Below are 15,199 nucleotides of genomic sequence, written 5' to 3' on the forward strand. Positions count from 1 at the left end.
TCCCATAGTATCGTATTGTCTCGAAGTTGTAGATTCCCTATAAAATTCGTTTTCGCTGGAATACATGTAACATTAGTATGTCGGAGCCCCGGGAGAGCATTAACTGGACCCTCAACCTGCAACAATTCCTAATAACCAAGTAGCAGGAAATGTTGGTGAGGGGCATTTTGGACGGAAAGACTAAACGAAATTCAGACGGCCTACCACAAAATAGCAGAGGAAGCGCGACCCGGTCTGTGACCTTAAAATATGCGACTTCTGGATTCATCGTATTTAGCAAGTCACTTCGCATCACCGTATATTTTATCGCTCAGTAGAAACAGCTCAAGAGGTCGTAAAATACGAGGTGATGCAAGGGACAACATTTGCAGTGATGCGAGGTGATCTCAGTAGAAACACGCTCTTTGGCATATGTAACTCTTTGGTGTCCCAAAGTTTGACACGTACTGCAATATCACCAACAAGTTTCCACTACAGCAACTGACTGACAAATTGTCCTTCCTCGACATGAATAGTGGGTTTGAATCCCATCTTGACATGGGTATAACTGCCTATGATTTTTATCATGGTTATTACTTGGACACTGAATTATCAATAACCAGGCAATTTGTCTATTAGTTGCAGGAAAAACAACTCATTACAAGAATCAAGAATTTGCTGAAATTGATGATAAAATGATGAATGATGAATCTGACTTTCTGAGTACCTGCCTGCATTCATTGGATACTAATTTTTTTCTGATCAGTTTTGAGCTAAAATTGCATTCCGAACTGCTTGTACACATCGTATATTAGTAGGCATGAGAGTACATCGTACATAAGAACGCATTTCATCAACATTGTACAGAAGAAAAAAAATTTCAAGCCGGTATCAAATGAAGCTGGCAAGATGCATGTTAATTAATCGTTCTGCATTAAAGCTGCTGTAGCTTTTATGTGAAAGACATGCTGAATATTTCCAAAATGCTATTATTCAGCCGGTGATTCCACAATTGAATTCAGCCAGCCAGATATTCAACAATTACTCATAATTTGAGGAGAGGTTCTCCGACAGTCAACATCTAATCTCAGGCTAAGCTCAGCTAGAAGTCTCATCACCAGAGACTTACCATGGTGAAGTTTGCTGCATCACGCTGTCTGAAACTGAAGTAGTCTGGAGCAATGTATTTGGCTTCCCAATCCTGAGATGAAAATCACAAGAAACAAAGCCCCCCACGATAATTTCACATGAAGGAAAATACTCTTTGGCCTTACATAGTAACATCCTGTCTGAATCTAACAAACTTCACAGAAGCATGTCATTTTGATGAGAACAATCTGATGTGTGCAGCATGCTAGTCTGTATTGACACCTCTAATTAATGTTCCTGGCAACTAATTTATGTTCCATGTTCATCTAGCTTTCTGCTGGTGTTTGCAGAAGCCTTTTAGGAGTAAAATGGGCTAAATCAAAAAACATTTAAAAGCTTAGAATCTGGAGAATCAAAAGTACCCAAATCAGGAAATTAATATCTTGCTAACTTTACTTTTTGTTATTTTGTTCTTGATAAAAACAAAATGGCATAAGAAAATGTGGCCACTTCTGGCAGACAATGTAACAGCAAATACAACCTTACCATGTAAGCTCTAGCAAAACAGAAGCCACTACTTGCTTTAGCTGCAACAGCAGCTAAACTTTGATAAATTATGATTAACCGTTTCTCTAGTTGTAAGGTTTTGATATCAGAGGTGTATGCATGTATAACCTACAATTACCCAACAAACTGAAAAATGTATGGTTATCACAGGAACAGCATCTTTCCATATCCCACTGAGGACGGACTGATTCTGCTACTACATGCCTTTCCCATAGACACTTGCCTGAGTGTATTTGGGACTCGTCCTCAAACAGGACAGTTAACACACAGACTAATACCATGAAGGCCTTGTTACACTATGCTGCCAAGTCATTGGCAAAATACAATATACAAAATCGTACACGTTTCTATCACTTTGTACTTTGTTTTCTTTCATTCCAAGTGAAACACTCACCTCTTTATTGTTCCAGATTTCCCACATATCATTGTGCAAGTGTGTCGTCTCGTAGTTTTCTGTCGTTACGATGTGGCCGTAGTCGTCATGGAGATTTAGAAGATACATAAAGACGCCCTGAATGTAGGAAGAAAGGGGAGAAAGTAGAAACGTAGCTCTAATCACAAATCTCATTCGACGGATTCTCAGTTTTGATTGATTATAATGGGGACATAAATTAAACAACTGCCACTGATTGACAAATTGCCCTACATCGACATAAATAAGCACTGAATTGATCAGTGTTTTACTAGTAGCCATGATGAAACAAACATGGGCGTACACACTCGAGCAGGATTCGAACCTACGACCTCCTGATATCCGGACAGGCGTCAACTCCACTAGACCACCGAGCTTCCGCTCGACAGCAAGTGCTGGTTGTAATCCTTATAGAAATTATTTCACTGATTTGAATGAACAATTGCCTTTATTTGTTAAAAAAAAATATATATATAACATATGTTGGCTCATAGCTGAATCCAAGCTTCAATACACACTTTACCTTCCCCTGTCATCACATGGAACTGAAAAACAATAAGAAAGAAAGAAAAGAGAAGGCAACAAAACATATTGGAACTGATGAGGTACCTTGTTTCTGAAATCTGCACAGATGACCATGTCTGAGTCCATGCCTTCTTCCTCAAAATTAGGCCTCTCACCCCTCCGGATGACCTCTCCTTTCACCAGATACACATTGGCAATGTACGGCACATTCCACAGTCCCCTAAAACATGAATCAAGTGGAAAACATAGTGGATAATTTGTTACTTCCTTACTTTTTTTAAAGTATGTGCTACATTACAGTCTAACCTGTCTTAAAGTGGTCACCCCAGGGGAGACCAAAAAAAAAAAGTGGCTGTTGTAGACAGGTGGCAGCTATAGACTAGGTCATTAACATGGCTTTTCTCTTGGGGGAATTGTGTTAAGTGGTCGCACATTGCAGGTGGCCGCTATAGACAGAGGTCGCTATAGACAGGTTTGATTGCATTAGTAACTTTTTAGCAATGAAAAATGATAATTACGTAATCACAAGTTACGTACGTACCTAGGCTGAGGTCATGCACAGCAAAACAACTGCTTTTTCTTGGAGAGATGAATATAAGGATTGCAGAGAATACTTGTGACAAAATATGAAATTACTGTTTTTCTCAAATCTTCTAAATATTTCCAAAACTGTGACTTATACAACAATATCACAAGTGATACAAAACTGCATTGATGTAATGAGAAAGAAGTATTATTCCTTTTCAAGTGAAAAAAAATAGATATTTCCCACCTTGGAGAAGACATGTACAAGGCATTTTGGGGGTGTGGTGGGGGTGGGGGACAATATTTTGAGTGAGTTGTTGATTTTGCAAATATTGGTCTCCTCACGAACTAGCAAAGATTAAACATTGTGGAATGTATTCTGTATGCGTTGTAAGTTTCAAGGAGAGAAAGAAATAAACCTGGGAAAACATTGGCATGAATTTACTTTTATATTTAACAAAAGGTGCATTCATAATCAACTGAACACAAAATCTCACTTCTTCTCCCTTCTAACGATGTCGACGTAGTCACTGGAACGGGCATAGTAACCATTGCTGTTGAGGTCACCCCAGAAGTTTGACCACAATTTGCCCGGCTTGGACACAAGGGGAGCCACAACGGGTCTGCAATGCAGAGCGAAACAAATCAAAACAAACATAGCACAGCGCAGACAAACTGGATGAGAGGAAGAAGAATACAATATAGTACACTGGATTATAGTGAGTCTACTTTTTAGCCAATGAGGACTTTCTGATGATCTTGTGAATGATTAAAGGGCTGTACAGTACTGGTTGAGGTGAGGTTTCAGGCTTATAACATTTTTTTGGTGAGAAAATGAGAAACATCTTATGAAATATGAAAGAGCATTTAATTTCAAGAAGGATTCAATGTTTATTTGTTGAAAATTGGCCTTGAAATGGCTGAGATATCCAAAAAAGTGATCCTAATAAAGTAGACAGGCCAAAACTTTTATTAGAATCTCTTTGTTTTTCCTTCTTTTTAGATATCTCAAGTCATTTCAAAATCAATTTTTATCATCTAAACTTTTGATTTCCCTAAGAATTGTATGCTCTTTAACATTTCAGAGTGGTTTCAAAAATTCCCGCAAAACGTTACAAGCTGAATCCTCACCTCAACCAGTACTGTACAGTCCCTTTCATCTTGCGATAGTGGAGTGCAGTAATGGGCGAAGAAATGTATGTGTGCACATCGCATTCGTGGTGGGATCTGAGTTAATGTTTTCTCATGTTGCTGAATTCATGAACAGCATCTCACTCACAAAATTCACGAAAAATATAAACCTTGCAAAATATATATGGCATATACAGTATACAGATGACACTGAAGTGTCTCTATAAACTACAAAAATAACCACACAAACTCCTCCAGAACAGCTTCTCAATTCTTATGGTTGGGTACAAGTCACTTCCCAGTATGCTTGGAGTGAAAACAAATGCCTCCCTTGTACAGTACATGTGCACAGCTTGCCTGGAGTATAAACAGAACAAATGCTTGCAAAGTACGTTTGCAGTGTTACGTGGTTACACCATGGAGCTACCAAAAAGATGGAGTAACAACGAAGGCCACCAATATTATGTAACCCAACTACGAGCGGTCAGTTCTGACAGACTTCAAAGCACCGCACTCGCTGGGACAGCTTAACTCGTCCCGCAGGGGATACTTTGGCAAACGATGCTCCGAGCCGCAAAAATGACGTCATACTCACCAACATTGCACATACAATATAGTGCTGTATCGAGTCGAAAACTCGACTTGCAACAACATATGGCTGCGCAAAACTTTGCTGAAGACCACGCGCATGCGCATAATATCCACAGGCAAAACAGAGGAGATACCGAGTGCAGTGCACTTTGAACGAACTGAATTGGCCCATGAACAGCGAAGGTACTGTACAGTGTATTGTCGTCATGCTTTGTGACTGTGGCAAGTACATACCCTAAGAATAAAATTCTTAATAAAAATCCCTCACATTTCTCCACATATTTCAATATCTGTCCGTAAAGCTGACATTTGAAACTACAATCTTACGTAAGTGTTGACTGCGTACAATTGCGTACATTTTATCTATACCGTTGTGAAGCCAGCTGTTATTTGTCTTTGTGATTGTTCGGGACAGCGTGACGGCCATTATTGATCGTGTCGAGAGTGCAGTGTTTGTTTACATGCCGGTCGTATCATATCGTGATTTACATACTAAACGACGGTATGACATGTTAAACAATTTGTTACACTGCAGATTCACTATTTGTAGCTATAATTAATTCAGAATCATGTTAAATCGAATATGCTCGAAGTCGACGGGGCAGTTGCAGTTTGTGTAGTCCCATGCATTGACGTTCCATGGTGGAACCATGGAGCTAGGTAGCTCCATGGTAAGAACCAGTTTGCGAACGCGCTGCGGATGACGTCATTGTGCGTACGCACTGTCTCATCTGTCATCGCTCTCGCTCACGGGGGCTTAGCGAGGATTACTTTTTACGAGTCGGCTTCGAGCATCACTTCAAAAGGACCCCAACCGGTGTTACTCCATCTTTTTGGTAGCTCCATGGTTACACAGATGACACATTACAGCTTCGGCGTTCAAAATCCTCAATATACTATTTTTTCCTGTTATAACGGGAGTGCGCTGTACCAACTTTGAGTAGCATGGTAGAAAGAAGAGAGTCACAGACCTGTTCATTTCCATGAGAATCATCAAGACTTGTGGGTTCGTGAGTTGGACATCGGCATCAACGGAGAAATAATACTGGCACTCCAGGGCTATGCAGTGATCCCTATGTGGTGGAGAAAAGATAAGTGGATACATACATTGTTAGACTGCGGAAGTGTGGAAAGCTATTAAAGGGGGTTTGATTCAGTGGGAAGAGTTCCCACGGATTCCCCTGCGGGTCAATACTGGAAAACTGCAAACTGCTTTACATACTGACTCAAATATCATCATGTATTTATGGAAGAGATGTATTGACAACAACAACAACAACATAGTCTCTGAAGTCTTATCTGAGATAACAGGAGAATTTGGTAAAATTGAACAGTTTATCAAATTTTCTTCAGACACTAATTCACAACTCCCCTCGTTCATTTGAAAATTATGTCATTCAGCTATTTCTGTCTCAATGATATCCGGAATGTTGGTCCAGCTTCAGCAAATGGCTAGAAATACTGGAGCATATGTGTTTGGTGGGTTAAGCAGCAAATATTGCAGTGTACGCAGTCCCACTCTACTGCCCTTCTGTTAGTTGTAATACTATGTGTTATTACAACTGTGAGCAAGTGCACCTGTTTTTGCTCAATTAACATTGAATTCGCATGTGACTTGCCAATCTAAGCCTCTAGAATTTAAAGACATTATTTGATATACCCCAAGCATAATCCAGAAAACCACTTTATGGCCCTTGTACTTTTAAGAAAAGCATGCAAGGATGACCTCCTGTACACTTCTTTGGTTAGCACAAATTTTGCTGTAAATGCGTATCAACCCCACCTCCTATTTGTAAGTTTCTTCCTGTCGCCAAAGTAAAATAGCTCTTCATCTTTGGCAAGACTACACAGTCTCTACTGCAGCAGATATTGAAAGAGTAGGGGGTTCAAAAGAATCTAAGTTGATCCCATAAGACAAGTGGAACTTGAAATCATAGTTTGCTGTGTGTGTCTGCAAAAGTATTCTAACTTATAATGAAAATGAAGATTCTGGAGGCTTTATAAAGCAGCCGTTGATGTACATGAAGAAAATGGAAGACAAAGATATCTTTCTCTAAATTTTGAGAACAATTTGAAGTGGATTCTGGAAGGCTGACAAAACTTAACAGGGAAATCATTGGCATCAGACATCAAGTTGAAAGTAACTTTTAACTTTTACTGAAATTCTTTGTGAAGCCTCCACCCCCCCCCCCCCAACTTCCACCCTCCCAGTGGAGTGCAGTCACTTTGGTTGACTTACAGGCCTCGATTTCTCCCCTCAGCGTCACTCAGCTGCTCTGCTGGACGGATGATCTTGACGCTATTGAACAGTGGCCCAATATCTTCGCGGAACTTCTCAATCCTACGATAATGGAACATGGCCTGCAGACAGAATGGACATACACATGTACATTTCAGGTGACAATACATCATTAGGCCTTGATGGGTCAATAAGGATATATCGATTGACAAATCTTCTACAAAAACATTTCAGTATCAGTGTACTGTTAGACAGCAAAAAAATCCTACACTCGAATCTTATTGATATGAGATTGTGCAGGAGAACACAATTTCCAAATTATAACAGCATTTCTATGGTGACAGAGAGAAGATCTTTCCTCTTTCCTTGTTTTATTGTGAAAACAATCATTGTTTAAAGCTAATCAGTTGAAGTTCTATATCATAGTTCCCTTACCTCGTAATCTTATATGACTACTGCCTGTTGGTCTACAAAATGTAAAGCAGTCTCTAGAAATATGAACTTCAAGAATCACTACCCATTCAAACTAATAATAGCTGTGTAGAGTTGCCTTTGTAGCAGCTGATAGTGACGGATCAAAAGCTTGCTAGTAGTGGATATGACACCTGCCTAGCAAATTAGGAGATCGTTAGTTTTGAGTCCAACCTGAGTATGAATGCCCAAGATATTTTATCATGGCTACTGCTAGAACACTAAATAAATCTGTATTTCCATCAATGTAGAGCAACTTGTCAATCAGTTACAATCATTATCTGGTTCATTTTTCCACATTTGGGGGGGGGGGGGGGGAGTAAGACAAGTCCAAATCCAGAGGTCTCCCCGCCTTTCTTGAGTCCAGCCTCATGTCTACTCACCCTGTTGTGAATGAAGAGATCGATGCGGCTCTTTGGATAGTTGATCTCTACAATGTGCTGGAGGAATTCATCAAAGAACGGTGTGGGGACACTGACAAAGACCGCCACCATAACCACTGGATAGTCCTCCACCTGTGTGAATGTTAGAAGAAATCCATGTTTCATAATAATAATTACCGATGTCCATACGTACAGTCCACAACACATAGCGCATTCGTCCCTACACACTCAAGGAAAAGAAAGGCTATAATAGAAAACACTATTGCAACAGTACTGTGCTTCATGTTTGCTTATAATTTAAAAATATGCATTTTCAGGCAGATTTGACATTCTTTATGTCGGCAATTAGAGTTAGATTCTGAGATAGAGTTATATCCAATGTTCATTCAACATGAAGTCTGGTTCTTCTGTGTTTGAAAAACAAATAAGTCTTTGGTCCAGTTACAGAAAGGCATGTCAGTGCAATACATACTTTTTACTCTGCTCTGACAGCCCCTCTGACTGTTGTTAATCACATTCATTCATTCAGCATCCATAATTGATAATAATCAATGTACAATATTTAACATAATCTATGCTGTATAATATACAATACTAGTAAATTACTGTATATAGTTTGCTTTCTACCAAATGATACCAAGCACTTTACACTCCAAAATTACTAATTGGGCAAATCAAAATGATGAAATTTTACTCTTTCTTTTCAGGCAAACTATAAAATGGTCCAGAATGCCCCTTTAATTGACTTTTGCTTTCTTTCAATATTGCCAAGGGAGAGAACTTTCGCCCTGGACTTTCAGTAGCCTTCGGGTCATGTAACTTGTGATTCCTTGCCCTTCTCCTATCATCTTCACATATGTCACAAAAAACATAATTCACATCCACAAATATATCTCTTTCCCCATAATTCATACACATGAAGTTTGAACAAAATTAGTTTTTACTGATGAATGAATTTTGAAATTGATCGCACAGCACTCTTTCAAATGCATAAAAAAAAAAAAACAACCCAACATCACAATAAAGGGTGTGTACAGTTCTGGTCGAGGTGAGGATTTAGCTTTTAACGTGTTGCGAGATATTCAGAAACCACTCTACAAGATGTCAAAGAGCATGCAAGTCTAAGGGGTATCAAAAGTTTATTCAATGAAAATCGGTTTTAAAATGGCTGAGATATCCAAAAACAAGGTGAAACAAAGAGATCCTAATAAAAGGCGTGGCCTGTCGCCTTTTATCATTATCGCTTTTTTGGACATCTCAGCCATTTGAAAACCAATTTTCATCAAATAAACGTTGAATAAAACGTTGAAAGTACATGCTCTTTTATATTTCATAAGAGGTTTCTCATTATCTGACTTAGGAATGTTCAAAACATGAATCCCCACCTCAACCAGTACTGTACAGCCCCTTTAAAGTGGGATTATTCTATTTGAAAATACCCATACCATGTGCAGCAGCCCAAATGTAACAATAAGTTACCTACCATTCCAAGTGCTATAAAAGAATATCATTGATCCGTGACATACCCAGTCCAGTCAAATGCCTGGTCTGACTTGGTTAAACTGATTGATGCGATCAGATGAAAACATTTTTACAAGAAACAAACCCATTGCCTAGTATGCCTGTGTGTGGTAACTGAAAGGATTACAGGTGTAGTTTTATTTTTGACCCTTTGAGAGCTACAACCTTACCGTCAGTCCATTGAAACTGAATTTGTTGGACATACACCGGATACAGCCAGCATCCCAAGTCCACTGGTTTGGTACATAGTTGGTGAGGTGATTTAGTGCAACCTGGGAAGAACACGGTATGGACAGAATGGTATTACTACTGGAAGGAAACTTACATGTATATTCCACTCACACCAGAACCAAAAAGTCAAGCAAATGTGAGCTACTGTATGAGCTATTATTTTTGCATAGATATTTCTACGAATGAGGTCACAGACATTTTTGTAAGATTGTTGTTTTTGCGATTTTGACACTGACGGTATCATACATTGTAAGTGTACTAAATGGCTGTCACTTCGAGATATTTTTGCATGTTGTTAAATTTTCAGTTAAACAGTGATTTGCGAAATTCAGGAAAATTAAACCCTCACAAAAATAACAGCTTTCATACAGTACTACAAGGCACATTTCCAAAATGGCTGTCCCTAGATCAATCTGCTTTACATTTCTCAGGTGGGACATAAATCACTAGTCTTCTCATATCAACTTACTTTCAATACCTTATTGTCTATTTCACAGAATGAAAACAGCACAAGAAATACATCAATGTTGGCATGAATTAACTTTAGAAAATAAACTAATTTCTGGAAATTACAAACTGTTTTACCACAAGACAAGAGACACACGGGTCTAGCGCTCACCTGAGTATCGCAAGTTCACCTTTCACGCAGTCACTAATCTACATGTAAATTATTCACAGCTCCACTAAAATTTGACCAGGCATTCTCAAGTAGAAGATGAAAATGTACAATAAGGGCCCAAATTTTTTAAGATTCCTTAATTTGGGGGGATTGGGGCCCCCTGGGGCCCTCTGGGTGGGGCATGGTGCCCATTTTGATAAATTGAGATCCTGACCCCCTAGGGATGCTACCTGCCAAGTTTGACGAAAATCCATCATGAGGTTTTCAGGAAGAAGATGAAAATGTACAATTCAGGCCCCCATTTGGACCTTCCCACCCCCCCCCCCCCCCCCCCCCCGCCCCAAAGAGGGGTACCCCTGGATCTGCTATGAACAAACTTGAAACTACAGTCATTAATGTACTCACTCATAGTATTATCTTAGCTCTATAACTTTTGATTCTAGAGAAGATTTTTAAAGATAATGATAATGATAATGAATAACATTTATATAGCGCTTAATACTGATGTTTCTAAGCGCATCAAATCGGGGAAAAATAATATATATAACGTAAAAACAAAATACAGCATTATGTACATATTATGATAACGACAGCAACAACAACAACAGCAAGATTAAGGTTGTGTAAACAGATGAGTTTTCAACAATGACTTAAACCTATCAACATTTTCAGCGTTACGAATATAAAAAGGGAGTTCATTCCAAAGAAGTGGGGAAATAACTGAAAAGGCCCTATCACCATAACGTGTACAAGTGCGGGGACCACGTGATAATTGGAGAGCGGAGGAAGAACGAAGAGAACGGGTTGAAGTGGAGGAGCGGAAGGAAATTAGATCTTTCCTTCATTTTGGGGGGTTTGGGCCCCCCTGGGGGCCCCTAGGTGGGGCATGGTGCCCATTTTAATAAATTGAGATCCTAACCCCCTAGGGATGCTACCTGCCAAGTTTGGTGAAAATTGGTCATGGGGTTCTCAAGAATAAGATGAAAATGTACAATTTAGGCCCTATTGGGACCCCTCCCCACCCCCCTCCCCTGGGTCCCAAGGGGGGCACCCCTGATTCTGCCATGAACAAACTTGAAACTACAGTCATCAATGTACTAACTCATAGTATTAACTTAGCGCTATCACTTCTGGCTCTAGAGAAGAAGATTTTTACAGATTCCTTAATTTTGGGGGGGTTTGGGCCCCCTGGGGGCCCCCTGGGTGGGGCATGGTACCCATTTTAACAAATTAAGTTCCTAACCCCCTAGGGATGCTACCTGCCAAGTTTGATGAAAATCAGTCTTGGGGTTTTCAACAAGAAGATGAAAATGATACCCATTTTAACAAATTAAGTTCCTAACCCCCTAGGGATGCTACCTGCCAAGTTTGATGAAAATCAGTCTTGGGGTTTTCAACAAGAAGATGAAAATGTAAAAAATTTACGCACAACAGACGACGGACAACGGACGCCGGACAACGGACGACGCACGACGCATGCCGGACGCTGGACGAAGGGCGATCGCAATAGCTCACTTGAGCCTTTGGCTCAGGTGAGCTAAAAAAGCAATAATAAATGCCAAATATGCACATTTTGATAGACATGGGGTCAGTTATTATAATCTGATGGTTGAAGCTTGTAAGTCTGATCAACACAAATGTGGTATCAAACTGTTTGGTAGACATCACACACAAGAAGTCCTGGAATTAATACCAATTAAGCATTTCCGACTCAAAAGACTATACAGGGAGGAGAGGTGCTGAGAGGTCCCTGCCTCCAGCCATATTAGGGTCAAGGATGGATTTACAAACACCATCAATAAAGTTGCCAATGGTCAATTAGGATGACAGTGTACTTCACTAAGAAACACGGACAAACTCAGAATATGCATGCAGCTACATGTACATGTACAAAAGACACTCTTATTAAAGTCCCTGATTTTAAGGTCCTAGCTATAATTTCTCTTTCACATCTCAATGGGTCTTGTCTCCATTGATTATTGGTCTCATTTAAACTGCAAAACATGTCATTCCTGTCGACAGAAATAAGAAAAACAACTAGAAATGTTGCTATGGCGACTGGTATGCCTCCGCCATAATGCATGATTCTCCTATGTTCACCTTCCTTGACCTAGGTTTAATTGGATGAATAGGAGAGCATGTATTTGGGGATTTAAGGACTTTAACTTGACTTTGACCCATTCATAAGTTTATGCATTGAGCAATTTTCAAGGTATGGAGAAAAAGTGCAATTTCTGTATTGAATAGCAAATTGTTACCATTTTCATCTAGCCTTTGACCCTACAATTCATGAGATAATCACTGTCAGGCAGAACATGCATAAATATGTAGTAAGTTTCAAGATAACTTGAGCCACTTCTGAAAAATGGAGGAAAAAGTTAGTTCAGCACTTTCACTTGATCTTTGACTTTTTGTCCTTTGAGGCAAAAAAATAAAGAAAAAAAAAACTTTCAGAGAATCTCTATTAGGTTATACAAGCATACACCAAGTGTAAAAAAATAATCCTGCTGGCATTGCATAAATATGAGGGAAATAGTAAAATTTTGAAGTGTTGCCCTCGACCTTTGACCCCTGACCTTTGACCCCATGAACCCTTAATTCTCTAGATAATCACTGCCAGTCAGTACGTTTCATGATGATACCTTGAACAATTTCCAAGGTATGGAGAAGAAAGTGAAGTTTTAATATTTTTTCTTGACCTTTTGACCTTTGACCTCATGACCCCAAATTTTCACCAGAGAATCTTAAGTAGGTAATACATGTATACACCAAGTTTCAAGAAAATATCTTCGGGCATTGCATAGATATGGTGGAAATAGTGAAATTTTACGTATTTGACCTTGAACTTTTGACCTTTGACCTTGAGCATGTGCACCAAAAAGTTGATAGGCACAACTTCACCCCTTAATACACATACATGTACATGCCAAGTTTCATTAGGATACCTCAGAAGGTTTTTTAGTTACGTTGTCCACAAAAATCATTACGGACGGACGGAAGGACGGACGGACAACCCGAAAACATAATGCAGAGACTCCAACTCTGATAATGCCTCCCGCACCACTTCGTGGCGGAGGCATAAAAATAAGATTTGAAAATAAGATTTCTTGACAGAATTATATTGAAATGTTCAAAGGTGCCTGTGGCAGTAGAGCATAATATAGCAGTAGAAGGCTTCACGGTGCACTACACATTCTTTCTCTGGTATGTGATCCTGATCACACACATGAAGTGTTTTTGAGGGCCACATATACAACCCACACCAAAGAAAGGAATATGTGGTGCACCGTGAAGTCTTCTACTACTAAAGAATGAGATTGCTAGAAGTTACCTTTGCCCAGCCATTGCCATGAAGCAGGGAGGGAACTGTGTTGTACTTGGTGTTGTGAAGAAGGCTGTTTCTTCCTTCAAATCTTGGTTTGACATCATCTAAAAACAAATTTTCACAGAGTTGGACATTACGGAAAGGCCCATGAGGTAAAAGTACTCACAAACTACATTGTACATGTGTATTAACATGAATATTTAAAGGGAACATGCTTGCTATCAAAATGACATCATACAACCAAGACAACATCACAAATTGGCTGTAAAGACAGCCAAAAATATCATCAACTAAGAACCAGAAGGGCACTATCTTGTTCCAAGATTTGAGCATATTATTGAAGTACAAATGAAACAATCAGGTTTCATGAAATAAAAAAGTTTATTTAATCAAAAGCAGGTAGATTTATAAGCACTATTCCAAATACATGATGAAATAGCACCCTTGCGGTTTTAATTTTCAACCCATTGAAGACAAGTCCAGAGTACACTTGGGTAGGTGTCTATGGGAAATGTTTGTTGTAGCAAAATCAGCTCTGTCCTCAACGTGTTTTTTACTGAAAACAAAAATAATCTACTTCAATTGACACCAAAATGTACAGCAGATCAAGTTCTATAATATGATACCAGTAACTCAATACCCCCTAAAATTGCAATAAAGTCCTTCTGGTTTTCAGCTGACGATACATGCTTTAGGTAACAAGGCTGATTTAATCATGGTATTTTCTGAAAGAGAGGCATTTGTTTCATTTACATTGGAAGTGCAAAAGCATAAAACGAAGTGCCAATCATGTCTTGGTTCACTTTTCTAAAATCATGTTCTTTATTTGGTCAGACCTCGGTTTTTCTACTTTTCTATAAGTTCACTACGTAAAAAAAAAAAAAAAAGTATGATAGAATGGCTAAAATAGCACTGACTGAAGCGATTGCAAGTAGACTGTTATCAACTGCACTCTATGACTTAAATGTAGTAAGGCTTTACTTTTATTCAGCATAACAGTTTTATTTTCAGGAGAAAATTGTGCATATTTCACTTAAAAATTTAACATATATACACACGTGTAGATTAGCTGAAATACTGTGAAATACAGCCAACCATGCCCAGTAAAGTTGAATCTATTTGGACTGCAGAAATAGCTTCAACTTAGAGAAAATTTGACTTATGAAGGATTAAAATCAATAGAATATAAAGAGAAGAGGACTTGAAAAGATATTTGCTCCATAGATGACTATTCAACTTAATATAGTTTTGTACAATTACATTTAACATTATGTTTCACAGACCAATTTTTAAGCAAGGTTGACTGTACTTGCATTAAACTGCATAAACGGTACTAATTAAAGGCAGCCGGTCGTCGCAGGCGATTCGCAGCTCAGTAGAAAAGCACGACAAGCTGCTCCTCCCGTTATTGTACCCCCGTACGTACCGAATGCCGAACACGACGCTACGCAGCGCACCAGCGAAAACCTGATGGGGCACGAGCGCCGTGTGAGCTGTCCACTGTAATTTCAACATGGACGCCCGAATACCTACCGAATGGGGCCGAATGGGTGCATGCACAAAACCGCACAACAGCCATGCGCATGAAAAT

The 15,199-nt window shown here is 39.2% G+C and overlaps 1 protein-coding gene across 1 annotated transcript in view; it reads right to left on the reverse strand.

Moving 5' to 3' along the window:
- Positions 1 to 15,199, reverse strand: part of LOC140239276 (procollagen-lysine,2-oxoglutarate 5-dioxygenase 1-like) — a 57,497-nt gene that overhangs the window by 27,751 nt on the left and 14,547 nt on the right. Inside the window, exons 7-15 of the mRNA XM_072319149.1 lie at positions 13,615 to 13,712; positions 9,604 to 9,705; positions 7,913 to 8,044; positions 7,059 to 7,180; positions 5,791 to 5,892; positions 3,595 to 3,720; positions 2,657 to 2,792; positions 2,030 to 2,146; positions 1,109 to 1,180 (exon numbers count right to left, since the gene is read on the reverse strand). Of these exons, the coding sequence (XP_072175250.1) occupies positions 1,109 to 1,180; positions 2,030 to 2,146; positions 2,657 to 2,792; positions 3,595 to 3,720; positions 5,791 to 5,892; positions 7,059 to 7,180; positions 7,913 to 8,044; positions 9,604 to 9,705; positions 13,615 to 13,712 (1,007 nt within the window). The remainder of the gene's footprint in view (positions 1 to 1,108; positions 1,181 to 2,029; positions 2,147 to 2,656; positions 2,793 to 3,594; positions 3,721 to 5,790; positions 5,893 to 7,058; positions 7,181 to 7,912; positions 8,045 to 9,603; positions 9,706 to 13,614; positions 13,713 to 15,199) is intronic.

This window comes from Diadema setosum, chromosome 15 (genome assembly GCF_964275005.1).
Source record: "Diadema setosum chromosome 15, eeDiaSeto1, whole genome shotgun sequence".
Taxonomy (NCBI): domain Eukaryota; kingdom Metazoa; phylum Echinodermata; class Echinoidea; order Diadematoida; family Diadematidae; genus Diadema; species Diadema setosum.